Source organism: Ursus americanus, chromosome 24, assembly GCF_024610735.1.
Source record: "Ursus americanus isolate L20-20 chromosome 24, mUrsAme1.1.p, whole genome shotgun sequence".
Taxonomy (NCBI): domain Eukaryota; kingdom Metazoa; phylum Chordata; class Mammalia; order Carnivora; family Ursidae; genus Ursus; species Ursus americanus.
In genome coordinates, this window is record NC_142150.1 from 35,610,785 (window position 1) to 35,627,832 (window position 17,048).

Consider the following 17,048-nt stretch of genomic DNA (forward strand, 5'->3'; position numbering starts at 1 on the left):
GTATGAAAATAAAATGTAATAAAACAAATTTTACAAAGGATGAACAAACTGGGACTTTTTACTTTTATCCTTTGACTTTTTAAAGAACTTTTATGACCAGGATAATTGTTTATTGAGCACATATCCTGTATCAACTGTTATTGCTTATCCATCTGTTCAACATCACGGAGTTTCCTTGTTTTACAGCTAAGAAGCCAGAGGCTTTGCACATTAAGTAACCTGCCTTTGGTCACACTGCTAGTTTTTAGCAGAATCAGTGTTTTTTAATTCCATTTCAGGTCGATAGTTCAGTAGCTCTTACCGACTAGAAGTGAGGAGTATGAAGAGAGAGCCTCGATGGTAAAGAGGCTTGCCTCTTGGTTTATGGTAACTACTAAGTAGCTCCTGGCACTTCTGCTGCAATCATGAAGGCTAGCTACTGAATTCACATGTCATCTACATCACATGTCATGTAGGAGGTATTGACTCAAAAAGAGAAACCGAATGTCTTCATTATACATAATGCAGAATGATTTCAGATTTCATTCATTTTTAGCCACTGACAGTCTCCATGAAGTTCAGCTAATGGGAACAAATGAAGCTGGGTATTAGAGCAAATTCAGTAGGTCCCAGACACTGGATTATTACATGTCATCTTCTCAACAGTCGTAGAGGGTAAGAGTAGGAATTCTAGTTGTCTCCTACCCAGGGTTATACTGACACATGTACCCTTCCCATCTTTTATTTTATGTGTGACTTAGACAAGTTACTTCTCACTTTCCTTCATCTGAAAAAAAGGGATAATAATGTCACCGATATTGTGGAGTTAGTGTAAGGATGAAATGAGATCACATATAAAGTGCTGGTTACTGCACGGGGCCTGGCGCACAGTAGACGTTTCAGAGCACCAGGACTTGAGCTCAGGCCTGAATCACTGCAGAGTCTAAGGTCTGCGCATCGTACCCTGCTGCTTCAAGGAGAGGGCTGTCTCCACTCTGTTCCTTGCTACCTGCTGCCTTTTCTCCACTCCTTCTCCCTGTTAATTCTGTTTTATTCTCTACAAAAGTAGTTTTTTGACAACCAGTTGAGACTACTTTAGGTAAATATTATAGGCCTACTACGACAAACTGCTTTAGAAATTCAGTCCATTCCAGGGGCGCCTGGGTAGCGCAGTCGTTAAGCGTCTGCCTTCGGCTCAGAGCGTGATCCTGGTATTCCGGGATCGAGTCCCACATCGGGCTCCTCCGCTGGGAGCCTGCTTCTTCCTCTCCCACTCCCCTGCTGTGTACCCTCTCTCGCTTGCTGTCTCTCTGTCACATAAATAAATAAAATCTTAAAAAAAAAAAAAAAAAAGAAATTCAGTCCATTCCAAATATTTTCATCTGGTTAGTACCGTTTTATGATGTTATTGTAGTTCTCTTTTTCCGAATTAGTGCAGACAGACTCCCTTTGAAGATGTGTTTTATTTAAGCAAGTGGATGCCCCACCCAGATTTGCAATGCGACTGTGAAGCTGGAAAGGTGGACAAGACCTGGGAGACACTAAGAGTTGTCCCTGGGTTAAAAGTGCATTTTTGGACCTTGCCTGCTTAGCATGTAGAAGATAGCCCAAAGACATTGGCGTCATTTGAGCCGCGTTAGAAAGATACAGCATCTCAGACTCTGCCTCAGACCTGTTCAGCTAGCATCTGCATTTACTAGGATCCCCCAGTGATTCCTGATTCCTGAGTGTATTCAAGCTTGATACAAACTTGGCTCTTCTTCTACCCTCGGCTTTAGAACTGTTTGGGATGGAATATAGAATTAAATTGGTTACTGTTTGCCTTTTAATTTATCCTCATGTTTTCACTGTGACTTTTTGTAGCAATTTTAAGTGAAAGGCATAGAAAACAATAGTGGTCATTTATTCAAGAGATACAGAGCATCTCCTTATCTGCTTCTCTCCCAAACCAAGTGATAAAGAAATAATTAAGTGCAGTGCTCCTTTGGCCCATAGATTGGACACCATGTTGCCAAATTCATCAAAAATCCTGTGAAATTTGGGGGGATTGTGAAATGACGGGGGGTAGGTAGTTGAATGGTGCAGAAGATGTGGGGTAGAAGAATAAGGTAAAGAATACAAGTACTGTTTGCGTATGTTTGATGGCAGCAACTTGAACCTTTTAAGAGAAGTTTAAATTGTTTATTTTGGGTAACAGTTTTAAAACCTGGAACAGAAGATATGATTACCACTTTAATCGTGGATCACTTTTCTTCTAGGGAATGCCAAATTCTGTTGTGGTGGTGGTTTGAGTGCCAAATTTTTTATATGTAAGCTTTCAGCTTTCACAATCTGAAAAAACTTTTATAGAATAAAATCCAGGGAAAATGTTCTTCTTTACTTACTAAGCAATTTTTCCAAGATCTGGATTACTGGGATTGAGATTGGGGTTCTAATTCTCATATTTCCATTAGGTTGTTTTTGTTTTGCTTTGTTTAGTTGTGTTTTTTTTTTTAAACAATTTTTTTTTATGCTACTGAATGTATGGACTTTTAAAGAAAAATTGAAAATGGTATATTCCTTTAAATAAAAATTTTGCTTATCCCAGGTGTTTCATACATTGAAAACAGTATTGCTCTTACTGTAACTGACCTGACTAATCATCTGCTTACTTATTGTGACCTGGGAAAGTTAAATACTTAGAGGGATTCTAAATGGAATACTGACCACATTATTTTTCTTTTTAGATCAAAGGGATTATATCTGTGAATATTGTGCTAGGGCCTTCAAGAGTTCTCACAATCTGGCAGTGCACCGGATGATTCATACTGGCGAGAAGCCATTACAGTGAGTGTTTGTTTACTGGTGGACATGTGGGTGAGGAGCGCGTATCTGCCCTTCTTGCTGGTTAGCCCCTGTGCAAACATTTCAGTCGCCACTGCTCTTGACTTTTACCAGATTAGAGTATTAGGGATGCTACTTAGTGAACTACTTCTTTCCTTGGTTTTTTAAACAAACGAAACATTAATTTTCCATCTAGTTTGCTTTTCCTAATTTTTCCCAAGAAGTGTGTTACTGAAAAAACTTTTAAAGAATGAAATCCAGGGAAAATGTTCTTTACTTACTAAGCAATTTAGCCAAGATCTGGAATATTGGGATTGAGATTGGGGTATATAGGCAGTAGCCTATATATGTGACCTCTAAATTCTTGCCCTGACCCTAAAGAAGAACTCTCATCCTTCCTTTCTCTGTTTGATCAGCCATGTCCTCTTCCACCCTTCCTAGATGCGAGATCTGTGGATTTACGTGTCGGCAGAAGGCATCCCTTAATTGGCACATGAAGAAGCATGATGCAGATTCCTTCTACCAGTTCTCTTGCAATATCTGTGGCAAAAAATTTGAGAAGAAGGACAGCGTAGTGGCACACAAAGCAAAAAGCCACCCTGAGGTGCTGATTGCTGAAGCTCTGGCTGCCAATGCAGGCGCCCTCATCACCAGCACAGATATCTTGGGCACTAACCCAGAGTCCCTGACACAACCTGCAGATGGGCAGGGTCTTCCTCTTCTTCCTGAGCCATTGGGAAACTCCACCTCTGGAGAGTGCCTCCTGCTGGAAGCTGAAGGGATGTCAAAGTCATACTGTAGTGGGACAGAACGGGTGAGCCTGATGGCTGATGGGAAGATCTTTGTGGGAAGTGGCAGCAGTGGGGGCACTGAAGGGCTGGTCATGAACTCGGATATACTCGGTGCTACCACAGAGGTTCTGATTGAAGATTCAGACTCTACTGGACCTTAGTGGAAGGGAAGACTTTGGGCACTGGGACAGCTCAGACTTTGTATTTAAAAGATAAAAAGGACAAAAAAAAAATTTAAAGCATTTAAAATCTAGTAAAATAACTGAAGGGCCTGCTCTTTCCATTGTGGATCACAGCACACACACCTACACCCACCTTCTTCTCCCTCTATTGTCCCCTTCATAAAATTGATGTTGCCTTTACCAAAAAGGTAGGCAAAAAAGAAGAAGCTCTTAAAGTGAGGGTTAACCTCCTACTCAGTTCCAGCCAGGCAGACTTCCTGCTCGCCGGCAGATCCTTTCTTAAACCTGTAACTCTGATGTGCTCTGGATCAGCTTTTAACTCTTGATAGTATATTACTGTCCTCTAAACCCCTTCTCCTTCACTGCTGCCCTATGGTTCTGGCTTCTACCCACTGCAGCACACTTATCCCCAAAGTATCATACAGTTCTAATCTCTCGAGGCTGGCAGCTTGACTTGGCACTTTAGGCCCCTTAGCAGGGTGAGCTGTTAAAACAGCACACCTGTCTCACTCAACCCCATTTTCTCCATTCCCCGCTGGGTTTCAGAAAGGAAGGATTCACGGGGACCACCTCCCTCCTCTGTGACCCCAGCACTTCAGTCCCCTTCCAACACCTCCATCTGGTTCTCAGTGGTGCTCACTAGCTTGGAAGCAGGCTCCCAACAGGGAGGGGGCTGCCCTCCACGTGGTTTCTCTGACTGTAAGACAGGGCTCTGTATCAGTGAGAAAAGTCCCAGACTAATGGCAGAAATTTGCACTTTGAACATGTGTGTTTTGTGTTGTGGAACCTGAGATTCCTTATTTATTAACGGAAAGTCTGATTTTTTTTGGGGGGGTGGGGTCCTCGTTGCTATATTTTGTGGGGCTGGGAGAGATTAGGTTATTCTGACATGGGGTCCTTTCCATAAAAGGTACTTTTGAAGGCAAGATATAGGGTTGAAGAAGCACAGCCAGCCTCTAAAATCATAGCTCTCCAGTGGCCTTTAAAGAAAGCTGGTCCTCAGCACTAACAAAATCACTACAGTAGCCTAGTGCTTTTTCAGAAGCCTTTTTAGGGAAGGATGTTAGGTTTTTGGTAATTAGTGCTCTTTGAGTTTTTAGAGCATTGCGATTTAGGAATTTTGAGGGAATGAGAAGGGTTGTTCAGGGTCTGAATTACAGATAAAAGATTTTCTCTTGTGAATTTATTTTTTTTGTCCCCATCATTTCTTTCTATACACCTTCCTATTGGCCCAGTTCTGGCCCCTTGCTTTGTTTTTGGTTTTGCTTTATCATTGTTTCATTCCAGCTCCCAATTAGTGAAGGACACTGCCATTAGTGAAGAGATAGTCTATGACTCGTACAGTTTGAAGTCAAAGAAAATTATTCTGTTCTGTTTCCCTTTTACGAAAATAACACTTAAGAAGAGGAAAGGCTTCCATAGACAAAGTTAATAATCCGTATGGCTTTGGCTTTCACCTAAAATTCTGGGAATTACCACTTCCATTGAGATAGGGATTTTCTTGGGGTGAATTGCTTATTACTGGCTATGGGAGAGGCAGGTGGTGTTTTTGTACAAGTTTCTAACTCCCAGAAGACTAAAAACCTATTTTGGCTCATTTTTAGAGAATTAGAAGGGCAGTTTCCATCCTTCTGTGTACCTCACAAGCTGGAATTAAAGGCTTGCCCTATTCATTGTCAGAAATGTGTGATGGCTGTTGGAAAGAGTGAAGTTTTGCTGAGAGCAAAATAAGGAACAGCTTGTTTTTCACAAACACTAAAACTACAAAGTTTATCAATTTTCTCTTTGATTTATTTTTTCCCAAAAAGAAGGGTAACAAAATGTCATCTCTGAAAGAGGCTTACTTTACACCCACTAGTATCAGTGGTTGGGATACCAGGGGATAGGGACTCAGACACCTACAGTGAATAGACTTAAATGCACTATTGTTTCTTTTCAGAGTGTTGCAGATTTGCCATCCCTCCAGTGTGGGGGTAGAAAATGGAATAAGGATAGAAGGGATGTAGAATATGCTTTCCTGCCCACAGTAAGGATTTGGAATTGACTTGGTATGTTGAGTACATTTGAAAATACTATCAGGTTGATTGGGTGGGTTTACAACAAAGTTGTTCCACTCCCATTATAAATCCATTTTGTACTGTTTCACTAGCTCACATCTGTGCCCCACACTTGCCTTTGTCTTTGTCACATTTATCTTCTCCTTTGTCTCTGTAAGTTGTATTTGCAGTGGTTAGTCATCAGATATTTTAACAACCTACACAAAAGCAAACTACATAAAAAAACTTGATGAGATTGAGGGAAAACATGTTCTTCCCTAGATCACACTCCTTCCCACCAAAGCAACAAGTTAGTTCTCATAATTAGAAACTTTCTGTTCTTCCTCCTTTTGTTTTTTGACCTCTTTATAGATACCATTTGCTTACAGTTTGCTTCAATAAATTATTATAGCAGTTTGCCATCAATCTTAAAATATTCTGTATGGACTTTATCTTTTTTCCTTTTGAGAAAGGGATGCTAGCACAATAAAGAGTGGTGTAAGTAAGCCATCTTATACTAGGCCCTCTTCCCTTTCCCTGTCTGCTTCTCATGCTCTGTACTTCTGTGTCCTTCCAAGGAGCCCTTTTAGTCTTAAAATTCTGCATTTTCTACTCTTAGTCAAATTGAGTTACCTTTTTAATAACTCTTCCCACTGCATATTCTCCAATTTGAATTGGCAGTTCAAAATTCTAAAAATGTAATTGAGATACGAGTATTATTTCTGGGAGATGCGCTTTTCCCTAATCTCTGGTTGCCCAGGGTTATTCTGCATAATTGAGACTTACTATGCTCCAGAGAGTTCGGATGAACACTGGCCAGGATTACTGGGAGTTAAAAAAGACTTCAGGTATGGAAAAGCATCTACATAGAGCACTTGAACCTCCTTTGTACCTGTTGGAAAAAATACAAAGAGTGTACTAAACCCAGCTAAGGTTATTACGGTCTGGTTGTTTGAAGTACCATTTTCCCTCCTCCCTTTTCCCACTTTCCAATGTACTCAAGAAAATTGAAAAATTGTAATGGATCAATTTAAAATATTTTTATTTCCTAAAAGCCTTTTTTGCCTGTTGTAATGTGCAGGACCCTTCTCCTTTGATGGGAGAGACAGGTAGTTACCTGAATCTAGGTTGAAAAGGTTATGTAAAAAGAAATTATAATAAAAGGGATACTTTGCTTTTCAAATCCTTGTTTTCTCTTAATCTAGGTAAGGCATATCCAAAATAAATATGTAAAGAAGAAAAATAAAAGTTGTCTTCATGGAAGCAACTTGTCTTCCTTGATTGTACTGAGTTACAGTTATCCTAAGGGTGAAAACAGTTGATGCCGTTAACTGAGAACCCAGTGTCCCCAGTGCAGGGTTTATGTGGCAGGTACTGTTGCTTCTCTCGGGCAGAGTCAGTTCACTTCAGACTCTTTCGTTCTTGATCTCTAATGCCATAGGATTCTTTGATCATCTGGCCAACTTGGAAACCCGTCCTCTGTTTTGACAGACTTCTAGAAAAAGTGGCCTTATTAATCTAATAGAACGTTAAGGATGCTATGAGGTTTATGTTAGTCTGATAATGACAAGACCTTGATAGCATTTAATACCAGTGCTTTTTCACAAAACTCAGTGTCCACAGCAAGTACTAACTTAAAGAAAAAAATAGAATCCTCCTACCTTCTTAAAAGGCCTACTGTGAGCTGCCAGTCCCACTTTTCTCCCCTCCACCCCTTGCTTATTGTTTCCCTATGGAAGTTTGCACCTGAGAAGGCATGTGTTTCGATTCAGAAGCAATGTCTGTGGTATGAAATCATGAAAGCTAATTAATTTGGGGATGACACTTGCAGCTCTTGCTCAGGGAGCATCATCTTCTAACCTACAGAGTTAAGTTAGATGCAATAGAAGAGAACTCTGCACGTGCTATTAAACTCTTTTGCCCTCATTTCAAAGCTCAGCTCATCCTCGTATTTTGTTAAGAAGCAATGTGGTATGACTGGGATAAGGAAGAAAAAGAAAAGCATGTTGTCACTTGAGACTGCCTTAGAAATGTTTCCCAGTCAGGGTTGGGTGTTTCCTGTCCTTCGGAAGAGAACAGGCCTAAACAGTACCTTCCTCATCCTATAGCTGCGAGGAAGGCACCATGATCGAGGTTAGAGAGGTCTGACTTTGCTGATTTCTAATTGAGTGTAAACGAAACTAACTTTAAATATGTAACAAAACGATAGAAGTGAAAAGATGCTGTATTTTTTTAAAAACCTATTTGACATAAATTGTGTTTCTTGAACAAAATGTGAAAAACCTAGAGAACGAAATTGCAAAGTCAACAGGAGAATCAGAGACATATTTAAATTTTGTGCCTGCTTCCTGGATTTTGTGCACATTATTTAGTTTCTTTAAGCCTCAGTTTCTTAATGTAAAATGGGGAAAATAATATGTATCTCATAGAATTGTTCTAAAGATCAAATAAAGGCTTTAAAGCCTTTAGCACAGTGTCTGGACCAGAGTAGCCGCTTAATCAATGACGGCTATACTGATAATAATAACTTAATATTATTGAATACTTTATCAGGCCAAAAAAGGAAAGAAAGAAGATGACATGGGGAGTGCAAGGGAGGGTGATAACAAAATGAACTGATTATGTGTGTATAAAGTAGATCACATTAGGCAGGGGTGTCATGAGGATTAGTGTGATAGTGACCTTGTTGCTAAGTGCAAAAGCAAAACAATGACATAAAAACAAGTAGGCTCAGCACTGAGTGGAGGAGAGAGATGGAGGCAGACACTGCAGGAAAAAAAGCTGATTAGAAAGGGGCCTTTGATTCCACAGGCACAAAAATCCACAGCCAGGAATTTGCTGCCACCTCTGAGTCAGGCAGGGGGGTGGGGGTGGGGTGCACAATCCCATTAGTAGAGAATGCCCAGTGGATTTAGTCTGAGAGTCACATTTCTTATTTGGACCAGTGTAGACAGAAGCGAACCCAGCTCACTTGTTTCCTGGGACAGTTGAGTTAGGGGATGGCTTTTGCAGAGCACTCAACGCTGACCCCTCACCGCCGGGACCTCTGTAGCCGCTCTATCTGGCTAGCGAGGAAGATTCGTTCAGACCTGACTGCTCTTTTGGAATCTTATGTAAGTTGCCTAATTTGCTGTTGTCTGTTTTCACTTCATCTCTTCTGATGCAGCCCCTTACCATCATGTTCCAGCTCCCATTACCAATCATAAAGGCCCTAATCATATAGTCATTCATAGACTGGGCACCTATCGTTTGACATGGTTTCTTTTCTTAAGGAAACTCCTATGACCTTATTTTCTTGGCTAGGCTGTTTAGGAGACCTGTTCTTTGAGTAAGAAAATAGACATAGGCTTCTGGGTGGGATTGGCTACGTGTGGAGGCTAGTCCTAATTTGCCTACAGTCTGAATTCTACCAGAATAGATTAACCATGGGCCCTCTGAGTGTGGGTTCTTCGTACACATTGTTCTGAATTTTTGAGCTATGTAAATGAAAGTGAGGTTTATAGGCTTGGGAGAAGAGCAGCATAAGCCCAAAGAATTTCTCCTATACAGTATTAGCCACCCACTTTTTCATTACATAGATCAAGTGTCTGTGTGTCTGAATAGAATGGTCACCTACACTATCAAAAGGATCCCCTAGAAGATTCATTGGGCACTTAGGGAAGTATCCAGTCAAGGAGCTAACCATGGAGTTCCAGATTGGTTTTCTGATAGAGGGAGATTCTCATCAGTCTCCGCCTCAGGCCTACTATTATAGAAACACTGAAGGAGAGTTCTAAATTTAAGTTCTCTGACAATTGGTTTGTCTTTGCACAGCCTCACCAGTTAGAAATCAGACTCTTTGAAGTGCCTTTTTTTATTTTTTAATTTTTATTTTTTCAACTGATTCCCACTGAATTCTCTAAAGGATTGTCCTCACCATTGAGAGTGGATAATGAGGGAGAGGGGGGTTAGAAAAATTCTGCAATGGGTTAATTCTAGGGCTTCGTAATAGGTCTGGCCAGTGTCTTCAAGTATGTTTAAATACTTAAAACTCCAGTATGATTCAAGTACTTCGGTTTCCAGGAGGGAGTTCGAAGTGGGAAGGAGAAATTGTAGACCAGTAGTTTTCAACCTTAGGAATCTAATGAAAGCTGCAGATTCTCCCACAAAAAGTGAATCAAGGCAGTATGTATCATTTCAGGGAGAATAAGGTCTTCCTAAGTCCAGTCATTGGATCCCAAATGAAGAGTTCCTTTTCTAGAATTTTTATTTTTTTTACAATTTGGATCCTTGACCAAGAAGGTGAATAAGACTACATGAGATTTAGGGATTAAATGAGAATTTTGGGATAATTACAGAAGATGTGATGTTTTTATGTATCCTTGGCCAGATGAAGCATCAGGGCCTGAACGAGAACATAAACCTGGACTCTGTGGATGGTGTGCCAGTGGCAAGCACGGATCGGTGGAGTGAGCTGACTGAGGCAGAGCGACTCCAAGAGAACCTCCAAGCTTATCGTGCCTTCCATGTTATGTTGGCCAGGCTTTTAGAAGACCAACAGGTGCATTTTACTCCAGCTGAAGGGGATTTCCATCAAGCAATACATACCCTTCTACTCCAGGTTGCTGCCTTTGCTTACCAGCTGGAGGAATTAATGATGCTTCTGGAACACAAGATCCCCCCCAACGAGGCTGATGGGATGCCCATCATTGGTGGAGATGGTGGTCTCTTCGAGAAGAAGCTGTGGGGCCTAAAGGTGTTGCGAGAACTTTCACAGTGGACAGTGAGGTCCATCCATGACCTTCGAGTCATTTCTTCTCATCAGACTGGGATTCCAGCACATGGAAGCCATTATATTGCTAATGACAAGAAAATATAGCAGTTATCCCTCCTCTCTCTCCCTCCTTCCTTTTCTAATGGAATATACACAGCTCTGAGGCCTCACTTTCCCATTCTTAAGTTTTAAAAGGTTGGAAGTTTTCTAACCTTTGAGACCATTGGCATTTTAAGTAGGGTTGGAGACATGGATAGTTGGGCATACAGGTTTAATTGGGTGTGTGTGTATGTTGGGGCCATAAGGGAGTGGGGGCAAGGGCAACATCCTTCCACCTTAGTGCTCTAACCTTTTCTACCCACTAAGTTAACTTTACAAGGATTTAACAGCCTTGCAGGATAAATACATGTTTAACTTTAGTCCTAGATGACTTTTCTGGGAAGATTGAAACAGTGAATTAAAAAATCCTGGACTCTAGCCAATTCAAACTCTTGGATAATAAAAATAATAACTAATATTTATTGAGTATCTATTGTATTGTAGCGATATGCCAGGGGCTCTGTGTATATTACAGTTTTCACAACAACCCTGTTGAGGGAGGTAGTGTTATTCCCATCTGGCAGATGAGAAAACAGAACTTATAACTCAGTCAAGGTTACCCAGCTAGCAAATGGCACACTTACGTTTGAACCCAGATATTTCTCATTCCAAAGCCTATGTGCCCTTCACTTTAGAGGCCTGATTATGACCTTCTATCACTGCACCTGTTTGCCACAGAAGGTTGGAAAATACATCCATGTAGTCTACTCCCAGCACTGGAAAACAGTCCCCACTATATGTCCTGATAGGTCAATGACACGATTTTAGTGTGAAAGGCAATATTTGTTGCCCACGCTTGGCAAAGATGAGAGCAATGGAGATGTTAAGAGTCTGTTTGGGGAAAAGAGTAGGCCCACCAGACTTCTGAAATTAGGAAACTGAGGATGTGCAGTAATACAGCCTGCTTTGTAAAGTGTCCACAAGTGTTTTGGGTCGGGCACAGCTCATAGCAGCTTACCTCGTATTTATTGTGATCAGCAGTGTAGCACTATAGGCCTGTAGGAAGCACTCATGGACAATGGTTGGAACAGTACTCAGGTTAAAATGTCACAAAACTCCTTCAGCACACATTCTCTAGACTCAGTCCTGAGGAGAGGGTGAGGCCCACTCTGTTCCCACTGGGAATGCCAGCGATTCTGAAACAATATATAGCACAGCCTCCATGCTTCACAACAATGGGGCAGTAGGGTTCTGTGTTTAATGTTCTTGAGAGAAACACAGTGTGAAAGACACCAACTGGTAAATGTGGGCGTTAATGGAAAGGTCATTTGTGGTCAGGCCTGTGAACTAGTGGTGTGATGTAAATCCAAAAGTTCTCAGGTGTCACGTTATTTCACACTACCAATTACACTCGCCATCTTGATGCAGAACCCAAATCAATTTAGTTTACTTGTTTGAACCTCCTGTGCTCTTAAGTGAACCATGAGTCAGAGAGGGCTAGCACCCATAGGTTGCATGAGATGGGATGGGGTGACCTAGCTCGTGTCTTTTTCCCACAAGGGTTCGTGTCCAAAACTCCATGAGATCAGTGTTACGAGGACTCTGCGTTGGGCACTGTGGTAATACAGGGGACATAAGGCCCTGCTCTGTAGTCTGCATTTGTGGAAATGAGCTTATGTGCATAGAAGACATCAATACTGGTTGGAATTGTGAGGCAAATGTTTAAGTGTTAAGGATTTAAAGGAGGGAACTCAGTGAGGGCCTGAAATCCCTTTCTGGAGGAGGGGGCAGTTCAGTTGTGTCTCAGAGGTTGGCTGAGTACCAGATGAAGAGAAATGAGATCGAGGAAAGAGTTGCCTGGTTAGAAGAAAGTGAAGCAATTAATAAACATTCAGGTCCTGCTGCCACTAGAGGTCTATCGTTTGGCTTATTTCATTCGTAATTTTGGTGTATAGGTCGATACTTAGTAAATGCATAGAGGCTTATTTCATTCAAGCTTTTTCTAAAACTGGTTCTTCTGCTTCAAGGGCAGTATTTCTCATTGATAAAGTACCTGCTTATTTGAAGCTCCTGGATTTATCTGTGAAATATTTTAGAGTCTTTAGTGGATAAAGATGTGACTACAAATTCTTAGTGGGGAATAACTGATTACTAACTTGCAGAATCTGAAAGGAGTGACTCCTCTCCGAGGGTTTGTCTTAATATTGAGCAGATGTGGCAGACCAGGTGTCGGCAGAAGTTTCAAAAGTCAATGGAACATGGCTTAAGCTCTGAGTTACGTGTGAAGGAATATTTATATATAAGAGGCACATTTGAAGTGGCAGAGGGTCCAGAAAAGGTACAAGTACTAACTATTGAGTGGGAGGAGATAGGAAGCTATAGGAGTCTCAATTAGGTCACAAGCAACAAGTCTCCAGAGTGTACTCCCACATTGTGGTAAGAGTTCTGTACCAGTTTCTTCCTCAAAAGAAGTATGGAGAAAATCCTTAGAAAAGTGTAGATAAAATAAGGGAGAGGTGAGCACTCAGCTTTAAAAACGAAGTCATAAACGTGAATGGATCTGAATGTGCAGACTGCATCATGCTTATCTGAAATGGACAAGACACTGAAGAAGGGACCAACAATAGGTCCGTGTTCTAGGTGTGTGTCTTAAATACAGATAGGAATAATGGCAACACTGTGGAAGTACGGTTTCTTTAAGGATCCAGAACCCAAAAGAGATTTTTGGTCTTGAGATTTTACTTTCCTTGTTCCTTAGATCTATATGTGGATCAGATCTCTGGGGAATCATATTTTTATATACGTGTAAACTATATATATTATATAATACGTAACTATAAAATTCATATGTAATGTATAACATGTAACTATATAGTGATGTATGTGTGTATATTGTGTGTGTGTGTGTGTGTGTGTGTGTGTGTATAACTAAAAGGCGTGGATGTAGTTCCTAACCCCTAACTCCAATTTTGTAAAGAGTATTCCTTTTATACCACAGCATGTAGAAAAGTCCTCTGTGGGAGAGAGATTCTGTTTCCCTGAATCTGTTAAGAAACTGCATATATGAAAGAAGATAAACTCTTTTTAGTTGATTTAACAAGGTGATTTGGAAAAAAACTTGCAAATTGGCACAAGCTCACAGGTCAAGCATTGAATAAAATTAGCTTTGATATAATCAGGTTTGAGGGAAGTGAGAGCTTTAATAAAGTCATAGCCTTGGTATTGCTGTCATTCCAGCCTGCTGTGGATTAAAGCCCAATGGATGACTCATTCTGGTGACCACTGGTCAAACAGGCAGAGGACAAGTAAATATTGCAGGGAGACCTATCTCAGGAGTGGTTTAGAAAGACTGTGAATCCTCAGCTCCTCAAGTAGCTGAGCACCTTCTCTATATTAATACTAAGGAGTAAAATAGACACGCAGGAAGCGAAGGGGCTTGCACCACGGTGAGAAAGTGATTGGGGAAGGGGGAAAAAGGGAGTTTGGACATCACTTCGATTGATTCACAATGCATGCATGTGGGTTAGTCTCTAGACAACATTTAGGCCAGGGCATTTAAAAAGAATGGTTTGGCCTCCTGCCTCATCCCACCCAAGAATGAATGAACCCTCTGAGTGTTGGTACACTGAAAAAGTGAAAGTGATAAAAATTTTGTCTTTCCACTCAAAAGCTTCTATAGAAGCTCTAAAGCCTACAGATAAAGACAGTAAAAATATAACTTGATCTTTTGGTGAAATGTGTGTGGGGTGTGAGGTATCATCCATGTGCATGTGATTCTTACATTACTGGATCCATCTGTTTTTGACAGATAGGAAAAAAAAGATGCAAGAACGGCTAACAATAAAGATCTCGCCTCAGCAGGACCATGAGTTGCTTCTTTTATTTCTGTATCTTTGGATGAGCAAGAGGAATTTCAAGTGATTTCAACATTGGATGAAATGCAATCCTCCCAGCCAGGGCCATGCTCAGTCAAGCGTGCTGGGTAAATCACTGTGATGCCAGGCCACTGGGAAAAACTCCCAAGGCCAGTCAGCCCAGGAAAGGTAGATTGCCCCATACCTCTCAGCTAGCCTGCAGACGAGGCAGATTTCCTTTCATATTTGCAAGTATTTGAACCCCAGGCAAACTTGAAGGACAGAGAAGAACCCCAGTTAGCCCATTTGTAGTCTAGTTTGAAGGTAGAAACTAAGTTGGGAAAGATAAAAATTGCCAAGAGATGCTATATTTTTATCCGTACGTTCAAGGTAGTATGAATACTGCATTTTCTTATGTCAGGTAGTGTCATTTATCCTCTGAGAAACCATCCCACAAATGAGGGAAGTGAGAATGGGCGTTGACTTGCCCAAGTCCCTCCCCTAGTACCTGACAGTTTGGAGTTTTAGTTCTGGCTCCAAGACTCACGACACCTCACTGCCATGGGCCACCTAGCAATTGAGGTCATTTTGTGTTGAAATCCGTTCTCCATCTCTGCAATTCCCTTTCCTTGGATAAAGCCCATATAAACATGTGCCAAATCCTGCTCTGTGACAAACCTGGTAAGTTTCCAAACTTTGAGACAAGTCACCTTTTCTGAGCTTCCTCATTTATGAAATGGAAATGACAACTTCACAGGTTGATCGCTGGTTTAGACGAGCATCTGAAAGTACTTGTGAACGACACACAAACATCAAGTATGCAAGTACACAGCGGCTCAGCTTGGATTCGTGTCCCGCCCTCAGCTGACGAGAGAGCTCTGTAAAGTATCTCAGAGAAATACCAGTTGCTCCCCAGGATCCCCTCTGGTCACAGCCTAGACGTCACCCTGTTGCGCCTGTGCGCTTTCGGCCGCTAGAGGCCAACCCAGTGTCACAGGCAGCTGCCTGGAAACCCGCACCTCCCTGAGAGCTGAGACCGGCTGTTCTCTAGACCCAGAAGGCGCCCTTCACAGTAGGCGGGGCCGGACAAGGAGCGGCCTGGCAGACACGGGCGCGTTAAAGCACGCATTTAGACTCAGAGTCCCCTGCCATATTCCTGCACCCTCCAGGGCTAGAGAGGTTCGCTAATCTGCCCCGGGTGTCCCAGCTAGAAAGAAGAATTAGAACTGCAACTTAGGCTTCCTGCTTCCCCATTAGACCAACCTCATCCTAGCAGACATCTGGTGTTTCTGCATCCTTTTCACTCCCTCGCATCCAGCACCTTCTGGCAACCCTTCCTCTAATAAGCCTTCAGAAACTCTGGGAACAGCAACGCATCACCCAGACTCCTCTGGCCACCCCAGCCGCCACCTCTACTACCATCTGGTGGTCCTATAACGCCGTCTCTCCCCTGATGGAAAAGTGGCACCCAGTCTGAAGTACTGGTTAAATATGCTATTCCTTCGGGATAAATGTTATTTGAACAAGGGACCCAGGGAAACTTTTTAAAAATACATTTCTGAGGCAGGTGTCCATCTTTCGCTCAGACCAGCCGTATGCCACACCTCTAGATAAACGTTTAGGACTGCCTTCTCTTCTCTCAATTATCCCTGGCTCTTATCCCCAAAGCTTGGGATGGAGGGAGTGCTGGAGGTTACACAGAGAACTTAGTAGGCCGCTAAAAAAAATGACCAACTTGGTTCTAAGCTCCGAAGCTCAGGCTTTGAGCAGTTTCCTGCCCTGCTCCAGCCAAATTCAACAGCAGTACATGTTGTTGCCTGCTTTGGACCAGTTAGTAAGGATACAGATAAGAACGTTAATGATAGTAGCAAACATTCAGTGTTCATTTTCCTCTGTGCCAGTCATCGTTCTAACTGCTTTACATGCATTAACTTCTTTATTCCTCACAAAAACTCTGTGAGGTAGGTACTCCCCACTCCTTCCATGATTGCTATGCTCCACATTCAACTCAACATATTTAAAAACCAGACCTGTGCTCTCCTATGCTACCCGCCATATCTGTTCCCCCTTCCATGTTTCCTGCCTGATTTGTTCACTCTCCTCGTAATTGGGACAGGTACTCTTTGTTTCTTCCCTCTTCCTAAAGCTCCGTGTCCTCCCCAGCTTCCCATGCTAACTCCTCTGCCGTGATTATCAGAGCTGTCCCCTTTTCTCCATCCCCTCTCACTTTTAGTTCAGGTTCTCCATCACCTGGATTTGGGGCTTCTGCTCTTGCCCCCATAAACCCACAGGGGCTTGAGTGCTCATTTAAAAACTGTCTTATCACATCACTTTCCTGCATGAAAATTTCCAATGATTTCTCTTCTCAGTGTCAGTACTCTTTAGCCAGACTCCCAGGACAACACACCTGCAAAGTTGGGGTTATTGGCTTGTTGCAGTGAGGGAGAGAGCAGCATATCATGGGGAACTTTGGGGCACCTCAATAAGGAAAGGCTAGCGGGGATTCATTATAGGCTCTGGACTTGGGTTAGTTTGGGGAAGGATTCAGTGAAGTATAGTTTTGCTCTGAATTGGGTGCTGTCAGAAAGCAG

The 17,048-nt window shown here is 42.0% G+C and overlaps 2 protein-coding genes across 4 annotated transcripts in view; both read left to right on the forward strand.

The window, feature by feature from the left end:
- The window catches only part of ZFP91 (ZFP91 zinc finger protein, atypical E3 ubiquitin ligase), a 48,096-nt gene extending 39,274 nt beyond the window's left edge, over window positions 1–8,822 (forward strand). For 2 of the 3 annotated variants that reach the window (XM_045786733.2, XM_045786731.2), the window contains exons 10-11: window positions 2,706–2,805; window positions 3,244–7,074. In XM_045786733.2, the coding sequence (XP_045642689.2) occupies window positions 2,706–2,805; window positions 3,244–3,754 (611 nt within the window). In that variant the 3' untranslated portion in view covers window positions 3,755–7,074. Of the gene's footprint in view, window positions 1–2,705; window positions 2,806–3,243; window positions 7,075–8,756 lie in introns of those variants that run through there. The other variant, XM_087854890.1, reaches the window with a different exon arrangement.
- On the forward strand, window positions 8,796–14,466 carry CNTF (ciliary neurotrophic factor). Its single transcript, XM_045786737.2, has 2 exons — window positions 8,796–8,924; window positions 10,181–14,466. Exons 1-2 carry the CDS (start codon window positions 8,811–8,813, stop codon window positions 10,667–10,669), a joined length of 603 nt encoding a protein of 200 aa, XP_045642693.2. The 5' UTR covers window positions 8,796–8,810; the 3' UTR covers window positions 10,670–14,466.
- The last annotated feature ends 2,582 nt before the right edge of the window (window positions 14,467–17,048 follow it).

What these genes read in the sequence shown, in the direction of transcription:
- CNTF (XM_045786737.2), top strand. Translation starts at nt 8,811, where the DNA reads ATGGCTTTTGCAGAGCACTCAACGCTGACCCCTCACCGCCGGGACCTC. An exon ending in CTGCTCTTTTGGAATCTTAT is followed by an intron (nt 8,925 to 10,180) that starts GTAAGTTGCCTA and finishes ATCCTTGGCCAG; the next exon opens with ATGAAGCATCAGGGCCTGAA.